General features: G+C 57.1%; 2 protein-coding genes across 11 annotated transcripts in view; one reads left to right on the top strand and one right to left on the bottom strand.

Moving 5' to 3' along the window:
• The window catches only part of LOC110480277 (osteoclast-associated immunoglobulin-like receptor), a 20,524-nt gene extending 6,840 nt beyond the window's left edge, over positions 1–13,684 (top strand). For both annotated transcript variants that reach the window (XM_085557905.1, XM_085557906.1), the window contains 4 exons: positions 62–97; positions 292–561; positions 790–1,071; positions 1,699–13,684. In XM_085557905.1, the coding sequence (XP_085414031.1) occupies positions 62–97; positions 292–561; positions 790–1,071; positions 1,699–1,871 (761 nt within the window). In that variant the 3' untranslated portion in view covers positions 1,872–13,684. The remainder of the gene's footprint in view (positions 1–61; positions 98–291; positions 562–789; positions 1,072–1,698) is intronic.
• The window catches only part of L3MBTL1 (L3MBTL histone methyl-lysine binding protein 1), a 33,146-nt gene continuing 22,375 nt past the window's right edge, over positions 2,914–13,684 (bottom strand). For all 9 annotated transcript variants that reach the window (XM_085557899.1, XM_077787043.2, XM_085557901.1 and 6 more), the window contains 11 exons: positions 13,244–13,395; positions 13,083–13,159; positions 12,636–12,721; positions 11,988–12,098; positions 11,630–11,744; positions 11,274–11,373; positions 10,183–10,380; positions 9,843–9,889; positions 8,982–9,139; positions 8,281–8,343; positions 2,914–7,364 (listed from right to left, as the gene is read on the bottom strand). In XM_085557899.1, the coding sequence (XP_085414025.1) occupies positions 7,230–7,364; positions 8,281–8,343; positions 8,982–9,139; positions 9,843–9,889; positions 10,183–10,380; positions 11,274–11,373; positions 11,630–11,744; positions 11,988–12,098; positions 12,636–12,721; positions 13,083–13,159; positions 13,244–13,395 (1,242 nt within the window). In that variant the 3' untranslated portion in view covers positions 2,914–7,229. The remainder of the gene's footprint in view (positions 7,365–8,280; positions 8,344–8,981; positions 9,140–9,842; positions 9,890–10,182; positions 10,381–11,273; positions 11,374–11,629; positions 11,745–11,987; positions 12,099–12,635; positions 12,722–13,082; positions 13,160–13,243; positions 13,396–13,684) is intronic.

Raw genomic sequence — 13,684 nt, 5'->3', positions numbered from 1 at the left:
AACAGGAGGTGTCCAGACACTCCACAGAGATGTTACACAGTGGTGCTTGTTTCTCTTGCAGGTACTTGGCTGGTGTCACAGAGTGAGGCTACACCAAGTGAGTATCTTGAGAAGGTGGATAGGGAGTTTAGACACATTTCTGGGCCAACCCATCTCTCAGGGCTCTTCCATAGTCCCCTGGAACAAAATTCACCCTTGTGTGGAGATGGGGCCTGGTGGAGCCCCAGGCTCACAGCAGGGCAGCTGCTGGGGGCTCCCTGTCTGGCTGGCTGCATCTCTCTCCCTGTGCAGGTGCCCCCACAATCTCCATCTTCCAGAAGCCACCTGGGGTGATCCCACCTGGAGGCTCCATCACCATCTGCTGCATTTGCCAGTGTAGCTATGGCAGCTTTGTGATGTACAAGAACGGTGACCAGGTCCCTGCCCTGGAGCAGAGTGGCAGCATGGCCGAGTTCTCCATCTCTAGTGCCACCTATGAGGATAGAGGTAGCTACAACTGCCATTACCTGGAGGGAGGCACTGAGGTGGCTCGAAGCACTGAATTGGAAGTCTTTGTGGAAGGTGAGGGCTGTGCTGTTTCCCCTCTTGTGAGGTCACATGCCCCAGGGAACACCAGGATGCCTGTGGCCACTCCCATGATGGACAAGGTTTTTTTCTTTTTCCCTGGCTTGGAGAGCTGGGGACCATTTTCACCTCTGCCTGAGCCAGTTGGTGGCTTCAGAGAGATCCTGGTGCTTCTGGCACACCAAAGCTCTCTGCACCTTCTCATTCCCTCTCCTGTCCCCACAGAGCTCCGTCTGCCCAGACCCAGCCTCTCAGTCCTGCCTGGGCACAAGGTGGCTCCGGGAGCTGACGTGATGTTCCGCTGCACCACCACGTACCCCAGCACCGGCTGTTACCTGTACCTGGAGGGCCAGATCCGAGCCCAGCTACTCCCCAGGGAACAAGAGGACTACAACCTCTCCCTCGTGCGGGAAGGTGACAGCGGCCACTACAGCTGCCAGTGCTACACCTTCAATGCTTCGAGAGAATGGTCTGCTGCCAGCAACACCCTGCACTTGGTGGTGAGAGGTGAGACATCCGCCCAGCCACATCCTGCTCCGCTCTTCCTCCCTGCAATCTGTACATCCTGGGGGCACTAGAAAAGAGGATTTAGGGCAGGAAAGCAGCTGTATGAGGGGACCAAGGAGAGGGTTCCAGCTTCCTTCACCTGTGTTTGAGCCTGGCCAGCTCCTCAGGGACCCTATAGATGACCTAGAGACCAGGGTTGCTGGGCTGCCAGGTGGGGATAAGAGTCAGAGGACACCTATCCCTGCACCTCCCAGCCCCAGGGACAGTCATATGTTTTGTCATGGCTTAGTGTCATTATCTTGCTGGCAGTGGCATCTGAGGACCAGGTCCGTGTTTTTTCCCTCCTTCTCATCTTTGGCCCCACTTGGTGGGGTCACAGGTGAGAGGCTGTGAGTAGGGGGTGTCCCAGAGGACAGGGATGTGGGAGCTGCAGCTGGGGGTCCCCTCGGCGCTCCCTTTGCTCCCTATGAACTTCCGCTTGTGTCTCTTTAGCCGAGGACATCCCTGGGGTCTCCCCTAGCCCTTTGGATCCTTTATGTGTCCCTTTGGATCCTCTGCTGCCCCCGTGGGAGGACTAGGATCTCCCAGTGGGTTCCTCCCCGGTGACGGTCCCTTCCGTCCCCGCAGATTACACGCTGTGCAACACCGTGCGCCTGGCGCTGGCGGCCGGGCTGCTGCTGCTGCTGGGGCTGATGGCGGCGGAGGCGGCGCGGAGCCGCTGCCGCGGGGGCTGGGGCAGCCGCGCCGGCCCGCGGGGCACCGCCGCGGGCACTCCCCGGCAGCGGCCCGCGCTGGCCTGAATAAACCGACCCTGTCGCCATCCCTGCCCCGGCTCCTGTGCCCGTCCTGGTCCCGATCCCGGCTGCCTTGGGGGATCCCGCGGGGCGGGCGGGCGGTGGAACACCCAGGAACACGCAGAGGGGTGCGGTTTTCGCCCCTGGGCAGCGCGGTGACCGCTGCACTGACCGCTGCACTGACCGCTCCTGCTGCGCACTGACCGCTCCTGCTGCGCACTGACCACTGCACTGACCGCTCCTGCTGCGCACTGACCACTGCACTGACCGCTCCTGCTGCGCACTGACCGCTGCACTGACCGCTCCTGCTGCGCACTGACCACTCCTGCTGTGCACTGACCACTGCATTGACCGCTCCTGCTGCGCACTGACCACTGCACTGACCGCTCCTGCTGCGCACTGACCGCTCCTGCTGCGCACTGACCGCTCCTGCTGCGCACTGACCGCTCCTGCTGCGCACTGACCACTGCACTGACCGCTCCTGCTGTGCACTGACCGCTCCTGCTGCGCACTGACCGCTCCTGCTGCGCACTGACCGCTGCATTGACCGCTCCTGCTGCGCACTGACCGCTGCACTGACCGCTCCTGCTGTGCCCTGACCGCTCCTGCTGCGCACTGACCGCTGCACTGACCGCTCCTGCTGTGCACTGACCACTGCACTGACCGCTCCTGCTGTGCCCTGACCGCTCCTGCTGCGCACTGACCGCTGCACTGACCGCTCCTGCTGCGCACTGACCGCTGCCCTGACCGCTCCTGCTGTGCCCTGACCGCTCCTGCTGTGCACTGACCACTGCATTGACCACTCCTGCTGTGCACTGACTGCTGCACTGACCACTGCACTGACCACTCCTGCTGCACAGTGACCACACTGGCCATGCAGCGACTGATCCCAAACCGTGAGCAGTGCACTGAGCTCTCCCACCACGCAGTGAGTGCTCCTGCTGCCCCACTGCACAGTGATTGCTCCCACTGCCCTGCAGCACAGTGACTGCTCCAGCCCTGCAGCGACTGCTGACACAGCGCAGTGACCACTCCTGCTTCACAGGCCTCTGTTGCTCACATTTGTTTATTATTTTAAAACACTGACAAAACACATCACACCATCATCTATATATATAAATTTACCTTTGTACCACTATAAGTTTATATATATAGAGCCTTTAAATTACTGTACATTCAGGACACACAGTTCCAGAATAGCTGCACTGGCTACAACAGGATTTTCATTATGAAAACACAGGGAGGAGGCGCTGATATCAAAAACACAGAAAAAAAGAAATTAAGAAAGAGTGCAAAATGAATGAAAGTGCAAAAAAGCTTTTGTTATCATAATCACACTCCCTCCACAATATGGTTCCCATTCCCCCCTCCAAGTACAAGCGAGCCTCAGGCCCAGAAGGAAGGGCTAGGCTGGAAGAAGGGAGCCAAGCTGTAGCCCTCCTGTCCTTCCCTCTCTGCATCAAGGAGCTCTCCTGGAGAATGAGGAGTGAGGAACCCAAGTGGCAAAGTCACACCCCTCTCCTGGCTCCCTCTTCCAACAACCTCATCGTGCCCACAGGCCCAGATGTGCCCCTGTGGCAGCGGGTGCCCTAAGCCCCCAGCCCTCCTAAACAATTGGAGGGTGCATTTCTCTTCTGAAAGTGCTTGTGATTGCCATGGAGAGCAGCGGAGGAAGGCGAGGGCATGTGGCTGTGCTCTGCTGGGGCAGGCACGGCCACCCTTCCTGCTGAGCTCCAGGCTGGCTGCTCTTGTGGAAATGGAGACCTTGGCTCACACTGTCCCAGTGCTGCCCATTTCCACAAGGAGGAGAAAACAGTTTCCCAAGAGGTTCCAACTGCTCCCACACACCCAGAGTCAGCCACAGACCAGCCCCCACAGGAGACACCCCAAAACTAAGGCTGGAGCACATAGTGGGACTTCTCCCATGGCTCCAGCTAAGCCCTGCCTACACCAGCTGCAGGGGCAGAAATGGCAGAAACAGAGACTTGGGGGCCTTCACTCAGAAAAACATTCGACTTGTAGAATTCTTCATTGACTTAGAAATGCTGGCTGCAGTCACAACTCCCAGAAAGGCCCCAGAGAAGAACGTGTGGGCCAGACCCAGCCCACTGTCCTCTCTGGCTTGTTAGTGACACAGCAGTAAACGTCTCTGTGAGGAATCTGGTCAGGCAACAGGGGAAGGACAGAAAACTTTGGTGCTTCTGCCTTGGTCACAACTGTCCTTAACAGTCCCTGAGGGGGAATTCCCACTCAATGCTTTGTGGGGATGGAGGACCTACCAAGGCCAGGGGTGCAGCAAACCTTCCTTCTTGCTGGGACCAGGGCCTCCCTGCTGGGACCAGGATCAACTGCTCACAGAGGACACATCACATGAGACTGTGGGATGGGCATCTGCTGCCTCCACAGCCCTAGAGACCCCCACCCTAAAACAGCAACACACCAACAGCAGGGGAATGGCGTCATGGTACCCCCACAATCACCCATCCACGTGTACACGATGCTTTGGGTTTGGTTTTAAAGGACACAGAAGGTTATAAGTTTTAACAGTAAATAGCCCTTGACCACCTACAAACCCTGTAACTCCCTCACCCAGACAAATCCAGCAGCTTTGTACCCCATCAGGTACATCAGCCTGAGAGGCTGAGGAAGTGATGCTCAATCCAGCAGGTGTGTGACACAGCCTCCCACCTCCCACCACCCTTCCAAAGGGACTGGTGCTCCTGACAGCTGCTCCCGGCACAGAGCTCAGACCTGGTGGGGACCTGGGCTCCAGCTCTACTGCCAGACCCCCCCAGACAAGGGGCAGCACCCTGGCAGTCCAGTCCAGGTCATGTCTGTTTTTAAGAGGAAGGTGAGGACAGCCCAGGGCAGGTGGTGCCGTGGCTGGCACAGTGGGGGGATTCACCTCTGCCTGTGTGGCTGGTGCCCAGGCAGAGCGCAGCTTGGCTGCACCCAGGAGCAGAGCAAGAGCCAGTGGTGCTGGTTGTACCCAGCCCTGGAGGGCAGCCAGGGCTTGGCTCATGGCTCCTCTTCAGCAGGATCTTCTGAGCTCCTCACCACCTCTGCTCCCTCAGGCAGCCCTGTGAGACACAAGGCTCTCCCTCCTTCACAGTAGTTTCAGATGTGATGCCTGGGTAGCAGCTCCTCTCCCAGCACCCTGGGATGGTGCTCAGTCTCTTCCCCAGCAGGAGGAACAACTTCACATGTGGGAATACAGCAGATGAGAACAGGATGCTTTCCTAGAATAGGTCCTTGCACACTCAAGGTCTATGTCCAGTGTGAGGGAGCCTCTTCATTCCAGATCAAACACGGAAAAGTCTCAGCACCATTCACAGCCTGGGCTGAAGGTCCCAGGCCTCCTCCTCTTTTCCCCTAGCACACAGTTGCCTAGAAAGAGACTCTCCATCAGCTGAAGAGACCAACTTCCACACCACTTCCTACAGATGAAGGGTGGCTCAGGGAGTGACTCTGTGACTCGGGGACACAGCTGTTTCTTCCCACTCGCCCTCTCCACAGCTGGCCACACTGCAGTGCTTGAAAAGATGCAAGGACATAAAAAAGGCAAGGAGAAGGAAAGCTGCCTAAATCAAACCCAAGCAATGACAAAACAAAGGCATGGACAAGTTGCAAGTCCTGTGGGAAGAGCAAGCAGCAGACGTTTCAAGAACAGGTCAAACATGACCCCAGATATTCAGTAACAGAGTCAAAATGCTACATTTCCATGGGAAGCCTCAAACAGGTTGACCCAGATGTGACAGTGTCTCCCCAGGGCAGTGCAGCTCCAGGAGACATTGCTGGTGCACTTGCTCACACCTCTGCATCCCTGTCTTTGGGCACTGGAAAAGGGAGGAAGCTGTTTTATTACTAGAATGTCATTGTTGGGAATGGGAAAGGAAGTGGACCTGGGACTGGATGCCTGGGCAGGTGGCCATCCTGCAGCACTGCATGGCCAACCCCTGCTCCAACAGCTCCCACAGCAGCTGTGCCAGGGTGATGGACCATGGAGACCAGTGTGGGGACTGCCAGGAGGCACAGGAGCCTATCAGAAGCTGCTGGAACTATGCCAGGACCCCCAGGAATGTTGGCTTTTCTGGCTCTGCAGCCCTTTGTTCCCTCCTCCATCACAAGGGACAGTGTTACATGAACATTCCCAAACTGCCTGCGGCCCTGTTGGAAAGGTGCTATGTTCTGAAAAGGACAGAAACAAACCAGTTCTGTGCTGGATTTCTTTTAGCTCTGCAGGTAAGGGATCTAGGGACAGCAAAAGATCTTGCTCTTCAGACAGCAAAACCTGGGTGCCTTGTGAGGGCAAAGAGTGGGGAGAAGGCAGCTTGACAGAATTGACTCAGCCAACTCAGGAACACCTCCAGAAGTGACTGTGGATCTGCCTGTTGGAGCAATGGATGCTTCTTGTCCTTGGCAGCTGTCTCCATCCTAGAGAGGGCCTTGCTTCTAAGACAAGGACCAAAGTGGGCCCAACTTCCTTTGTAAAGGACTCTTTAATAGTACAGGGGGAACAAGCTATCCAAGCATCCTTTCTCCCAGAGAAGTGCTGGACAAAACAGTCTGAAGCACAAGAAGAAATGGAGCCTTTTTTGCACCCAGCCAGCCCTGGCCTGGCAGGGCCCTGGGGCTGCTGAATTTCAGGAAAGAGGAAGAAAGCACAGGTGATGGTCATGAGCAGAGCAGCTGCCAGGACAGCTGCTACCTGAAGGGGCAAGAGGTGGCCACTGGTTTGCAGTGCAGTGCAGGGGCAAAGCAGTCATCAACTGGCCTTAAAAAGGGAAAGTCAAAAGAATTCAGAGAAAAAGGCAAAATGAGCAGAAGCTCCTAAAGAATGTTCCTTGGAAATTATGTTAGTACAAGTACCCCCAGAGGATCATACAGAGGGAAAAATCCCAAATCTCTCTCAGCTGTTGAGCAAAGGCAAGAGCAGCCTTTAAGTGGGTGTGAGCATGGGTGCAGGCAGTCAGTCCCTTGCCCTGCCTGGGTGACTCGAGTAGGTGTCAGCCCGCTGCTGTGACACCCTCCACAGTACTCCCCTGGCCCTCAGCACCTCCGACCCGGTGCAGGCACAGCAGGACACAGTGGGGACAGCTGTGGCACCAAGACAGGCCAGTGCCACATCTGCCCTCCTTCCTGCCACCGCCCCCGAGGCCTGCAGCCAGCCTGGGCCCAGCGCTGCAGAAGGGCAGCGTGCAAGGAACACGGTGGGAGATGGACTGGTGGGAGAGGCAAGGTGTGGCATCCGGGAGGACACGAGCAGGACGTGACAAGCTGCAGTCGGCTGGGGGAATCTCTGTCCTGACTGGACAGTTTGGCAGCACCAGTGATGAGGGAGGCTCCCGGCTGGGCCAAGAGAAGTCACTTTAAGGTGTCATCAGCGTTCTTGAACATGAGGATGGCATTGTAGATCTTGAGTGCCGGACCCAGCTTGACATTCATGATCTTGACGATGTCAGCCTGCGTCAGCAAGAGGAACGCCTCGCCATCGATCATCTGGGAAGGAGAGCAGGGACACAGGTACTACTGCAAACCTGGGCTGGCACTCCTGGGGACAGCCAGCACCAGCATGACCTGGGCAGAAACCACAGGTGACTCCAGAGACCAGGGCAGGGCCCACCCACAGCACTCCCCAGGGGAAGCCCAGCTGGCAGCTCATGTGCCCAGGAACAGGGCAGAGGGGGAGAAGCCCTTCCAAGGCCATCCCAGGAGCCCACACTACAGCCAGGTTAGGATTCTGTGCTGGAGCCCCACGGGCACAGCACAGAGCCACCACAACCTGCTCTGGGCAAGCAGCTGTCCATTCCCTACTCCAGGGACCAGCACTCGTGGACGCTGCCCCGGTTCAGCTTTGCCTGCCTGAGCACCCTTAAAGCACAGGGGCTATTCCCAGACAGGTTGTGACAGTGGCTGTAGCCAGGGTGCTGCAGAGGGTGTCGGGTGCCAGAGCCACCCCCACCACATCTGCCCACAGAGGGTCCAAAAACACCGACCCTGACAGGCAGCAGTGCCACCCAGCTGCTGTGCTGGTGAGAGGGACAGAGGGGGAAGGATGAAAGGGTGAGGAGGAGCAGCTCCCCACTGGAGGTGATGGTGCTCTTCAGGCTGCAGCACCATCTTACTCCTGCCCCCCATCTGCATCCCCTCAGAGAGGCCCTCCCATGAGTTCCTCATGCGGGGAGAACAGGGCAGCACAGGCTCAGCAGTTTCCCTCCTGCCCTGCATGGACACAGCCAGATGGCTGCACACTCCCATGCAGTGGAGCTGCAGGGCAGGACCACTGCCAGGTGCTGGATGTGCCCTTAGCATCCAGCAGCAAGCCACTGCAGGGAGGCCACTGGCCAATTCCTCCCAGCCCTAGTGGCACACAGCGGTCCTTGACCCCCTGCTCTCAGCCACCAACCCTTCTCACCTCATCCTTGAAGAGCTTGGCTTGGTCCTCACAGCCCGTCAGAGTCTGCACAAAGCTAAAAACCTTGGAATAAATGAGAGAAATGTCAAGACAGAGCAATGTTTCTGGCTGGAGACCCCCCCCAATCCCACATCCTCATATTTTGAGCTCTGCAAGGTGCCACGGGGCTCTTGGGGCAGAGGATGCAGTTGCTTTGCCCTCCCATGCCAGAGCCTACCCCTGGCCCCAGGCACAGGCACTGGCCTGAGAGGAGCACCATGGGGGGTCACAAGGACATCAGAGGATTTTTAAGATTGTCAGAGCCCTCTGTAATCATCGAGGCCAACCACTGACCAGCACTGCCAAGGCCACCACTAAGCCATGTCCCCAGGTGCCACATCCACACAGGTTTTGAACTCTTCCAGGGATGGTGATTCCACCACTGCCCTGGGCAGCCTGTGCCAGTGCTTAAGAGCAGGCAGAGGCTGCTGGAGCTGATGCCAGAGCTCCTCCACCTACTCAGGCCTTAACAGGGGTCACCATAGCTACCCAAGAAAGTGAACAAAGGTGACAACGTGTCCAGTAGACCCCGCCTTGCTAGCCCAGAGACGTGGCCACTGAAGTGCCTGGTGCGTGTGCCACAGTACTGCACAGCCAGGCAGGGTGCTCCCAGCCATGCCAGCACATCAGGGGCCAGCATGGAGCTGTCCAAAGCACCTCACCTCATCAATGGTCCACTTGGCCACCGTGGCTGCTGTGATGCCAGCCACCCCTGGCAGCAGCTTGCAGTGCTGCTCCCAGCACAGGGACAGGGAGCGGTCGGGGTGGGCGGACAGGGCAGACATGAAGAGCGACTGGTGCACATTGTCTGAAGAAACAGCTGGGGATAAAGCACAACGTGTGATATGAGGTAAAAGACAGGAACATCCCAATGCAGGTATCAAGAGCTAGTAGCTGTCCCTTGAGTCAACAGGGTTTCAGTGTATCCAAGTGTTCACTTAGATGGGAATAGGGATCCTAGGAAAAGAAGTTCAGACAAGCTTGGCTTTGCCTTGTTCTCATGACCTTTAATCATTCATTTTCCACTCACTCCCAGCAGTGGGGTAGGTGGCAAGACAGCCCACGGTGAAAGGGATGCTGGATTGAATATACATCAGGCATCTGCTTCTGTCAGGCATCAGAACTAAATGCCAAGCCAACTGTCGTCCAGCATTAGTTTCTGTGTGGCAGTAATAATTTAGCACTTCACAACCACACTGAAATTTTGGGGCACAACTCCCCACTATCCCTGCCTGAAGAGGACAAAGCAGCACAGAAAATACAGTGTCATAGAGAGGATCCTAATTCAATGCTCTAAAGCACTCAAAGACTCCCAGGCATAACCCCAGAGCCAAACCGAGGGAGCTTTGTGAGCCCTGGCACAAGGCAGGAACATCTCTTACCCATGGTCACCTCTGGCAGCTGACCACAGCCCCTCCCTGGGGTGGACCTGTGTGAGCCAAGACCCCTCCCCAGCACCCCCACCCACCCCAGCTGCTCCAGCCTTGCCCTGCAATGACACCATGGCAGAGGATGGCACTTACTCTGGAAGTCTTCCTGCTGGATCTTCCGGTACTTTGGAGGTCTCCCTCTAAAGAGACAGGAAGACTGATGTCCAGCTGGGCTGGGACCGGCCCCAGGGCCCTCCTCCCCAGCGCCCAGAGCAACACCTCAGCAGAGGGAGCAGGGACCCCTTGGGCCCTGGCCCAAAGGGTTGACAGCCAAACCAGAAACCGTGGGAAGAAAAAGTGAGAGAGGTGCCTGGCAGAGCTGGCAGGACCGAGGCCAAGGAGCCTCTGCGGCCTGGTGAGCCCTGCCAGGGTGGGCAGTGGTGGCACAGGGACCCTCCCCGCACGGGGCTCACTGCCCGTGCCCCTACCTTACCTCCCGTGGTGCCGAGATTTCTTTCGCTGAGGGAAACCCATTGGGCTCCTCTTGCGTGTCGAGGCCTCGGTGTCAGACAAGTCAGCCTTCAGCCTGCCCTGGTTCTTCTCTGCCAGCGGGCACCCTGAGAGGCAGTAATGGGCTGTGAACCTCCCCGTGACATGGCCTGAGCCATCGCAGCCCGGTGTGGGGCACTTCCTAGAGAACAGAGGGGACACAAGCGTTGGGCGCAGCTTGGAGCAGCATCGGGGGACGAGCCAGCAGGGCCATACTTCTGCCCCCCAGCATGGGCAGCCATTGCCCTGGCCATGGAAGGCAAAGGAAAAATGTGCTGAGCAAATTCCCACAGCCAGGCTGCTGGGGCCAGGAGTAGGGCACAGCCAGTCCCTCCAGATGCAAACCTGCAAGCCTGGGCAAGGCACCCATGTGCTGATTGAGCAGCTCATCGGAGCTCCCAGAGTCTCCATCTTCCCTTGCCCCCACAGGCATCCAGACCAGCCTCAGAGTGAGCAGTAAGCATGTGCCAGGAGTGTGGCCAGCAGAGAAACCCCCAGGAGGCACACCTGCCCTCCCCATCCTCACAGATACTCCACCATACTGGCTCTTCCTGACACCAGCCTAGTGCTGGGCTTGGCACTAGACTGGCTTCCCTTGGAAAAGGCCCCTCAAGTGAGGGAGCTGGAACCATACACTGCTCCTTCTTGGGACTTCCCAGCTCAAAGCCTGACAGGGAAAGGCATCCAGGAGGGGTGGGGGGACAGCATTCTCACAGCTGGTGTCAGCGAACAGCATCCGCACTATCCTCTCCATAGCCCACAGGTGCCCGTGGTAGGTGGGCACACAGGACACCTTCAGGGGTTCTGGGGACACAGGACAGGCCCAGGAGGGGCTCACAGGGGTTACTGCAACTGGGGTTCTGCTTCTGCCCCGGGGCCTTGCCCAGGGGAGCAGGGGGCAGAGCCAGGTGTGGGGTGAGTGCAGGGAAAGGCTGGATGCTGGTGGGGGTGGCAGGTGAGGAAGAGCAGAGGAAGAGCTGGCCCAGCCTGGCAGGGAAGAAGCTGTGCCCCTCCAGGCTGTGCCAGAGAGCTCACCTGTGGTGAAAGCTGTACTTGGAGCTCTTGGAGTGAGGGATGCTCTTGCAGCCAAGGCTTGGGCAGCCCCCATGGGCAGAGGAGGCTGGTTCCTTTGGCCCTGCAGCCAGAGGAGAGGAACAGGAGAAAGGCTGTCACAGCTGCAAGCCCAGGCAGAGCCAGGGCTCTGGGCTCCCTGCCTGCACCAAACAGGGAGGGCTTTTCCAATTGACAAATCCATGGAGTGGCCTCTCCTCCCTGCCCATTCTCAGCCAGAACCTGCCCTCCTGTTTCAGTGCACGGGCAGGTGGCAGTGACAGAGGTATCTGGCGTGCTTGTGCCCTGTAGAGAGGAGCTGACACAGGTGCAGCACTTACTGAGAGGAGGCTGCAATGGGTGTCCTGTTTTTGAGCACCAGCCCATGGGATGGATGTCCGGATGATCCGCATCAATCCAGAAATCGTACACATGGCTCCAGCCATCAAAATGGACCTGGGGAAGCAAGTAGAGGGGTCACCCTTCAAATGCCAAGACACCTCTCTCCAGAGGAGCTCTGGAGCCTTCCTAGTTGAGAGCAAGCAGCAGGGTAGAGCTGAAGTGCAGCACAAGGCTCTCCACTCTTGGAGCCAGGCACTGGGACCTGCCCACATTTGCACAGTCCCAGAGAGCAGAAGGGCAGAAGTGAGCCAGCCCAGAGCCTGGACACAGGCTCAGTACCGATGCTCCAGCACCCACCTTTATCCTGTGATCTTCCACATCCTCCACACTGGCCACTCGGATGAAGGAAGGAGTCCTCCTGTCCACTGCTTCCAGCTTCATGTTGACCAGGAAGCCGTGGGGCGGGCGCTGGAAGAGCCCAGTCAGGGGGAGCAGGGAGCTTCAGGCTCCTGCCCCCTCAGCAGCTTTCCCAGCACTGTGTCCCACTCGAGCCCAGCTCCCAGCCCTGGCCTGCCCAGGAAGAGCCATCCCAGCTTACAGTGCCAACAGGAGAAAGCAGAAACATTTGAGCTGTCTTTAACAAGATGTGCTCCAGGGAAGAAGGTCTCTAAGAGACACATTTTGGGGATTTATACTGTAACCACGTTTGGCTGGACATGGCTGCTGGTGGTGTAGTTTGACACAAAAACTAATCAAGCAAACCTAAAATTCTTCCCATCACTCAGTCCCTGTTTAGCTGAGGGCACACTCATACTCCTCATTTTTCCCAAATTTGAACTATTTGCCCAGGATACCCCTGATTTCTGTGAGTGTAGATCCAAAGCCTAGGCCTCTGGCAGAAGAATACAGAACATCACTAGAAGTTGTCACAAAAGCAAAGGCCTGACAATGAAGAAAATGCAAACTCCTGCCCAGGTGGGGTGGAGCAGATGATGTGACACTCACCACTTTAAAGGCCCAAGCTGGGACAGCAGATGCTCCAGTTTCTTTCAAGTACTTTTCCCAGGTGAAGTTGTCAGGATCAGGATAATCTGGAAGGGGGAAGATGCAGAAGGTGAGACACGCCTGCAGGAACTCAGAAAGTACCACAGAATGCCCCACTGCCTTCGAGGGCCAACCACATCTGCTGGGCACACGGGAACCTGAGAGACACCAAGAAGTGTTGCTATTTTCTCATGGACCATGCAACCCACAGTACAAGGAACAGAAACAGCTGAGGTCCTCCTTGTATCTGAATGGAGACTTGGCCTAACACAAGCACCATGCTGCACCTGAACATGTGTAAAGGAGCCTTGGCAGGAGGTCTGTGCACTGGGACCCCCATGCCACCCTGAAAAGCCTGTCCCCAAGGGGATGCACTCCCAGGCTGCACCTGACTGATCACTGACTCACCTTGAGGAGGTGTGAGGGGTTTGCCGTGCTCATGACACCATCCAACTGGGTGGATGTATGGACTGCTGGGATCACACCTAGAAAATATACCCAAGCTCTTACACAGGGCTCCCTGTGGAAGTCTCCCCACCACTGGCTCCCAAGAGCCTCAGTGCACTTACCAGTAGTCATAAGTATCATCCCAGTTGTCAAAGTGCACCAGGAAGCGATTGTCCACCACGTCAGTCACTGTGGCAACACAGATCAGGGAGGGGTTCATGCGGTCCACGGCTTCCAGCTTCATGCCCACCTTGAAGCCTGGAGAAACCTCGTGCTGGCAGGAGAGAGGGGCAGGCTTTTTCAGAGCTGCAGCCCCAGCTCCTTCCTCACCATTGCCTATGCCTGTTGCAAGGAGGCACCTGCCCAAACCCTCCCAAAGCCATACCCCATCTGACCTCCAGACAGGCCTGGGACCACTGAGGCTCCCAGATGGGCAGCGTGCTGCGGTGCAAGGAAAGAGGAAGTGGGTAAATAACTCAGCTGGGCCACACAAACAAAGAGAAAAAATAATCTTCAGACCCTCAGGATCTTCTATAACTAGTAAATTCCAAGAAAAAAAAAAA

The sequence above is a fragment of the Lonchura striata genome, chromosome 20 (genome assembly GCF_050655825.1).
Source record: "Lonchura striata isolate lonStrDom1 chromosome 20, ASM5065582v1, whole genome shotgun sequence".
Lineage (NCBI taxonomy): Eukaryota > Metazoa > Chordata > Aves > Passeriformes > Estrildidae > Lonchura > Lonchura striata.
Note: the sequence above shows the minus strand (reverse complement) of the source record. Positions and strands in the feature narration are given on the sequence as shown.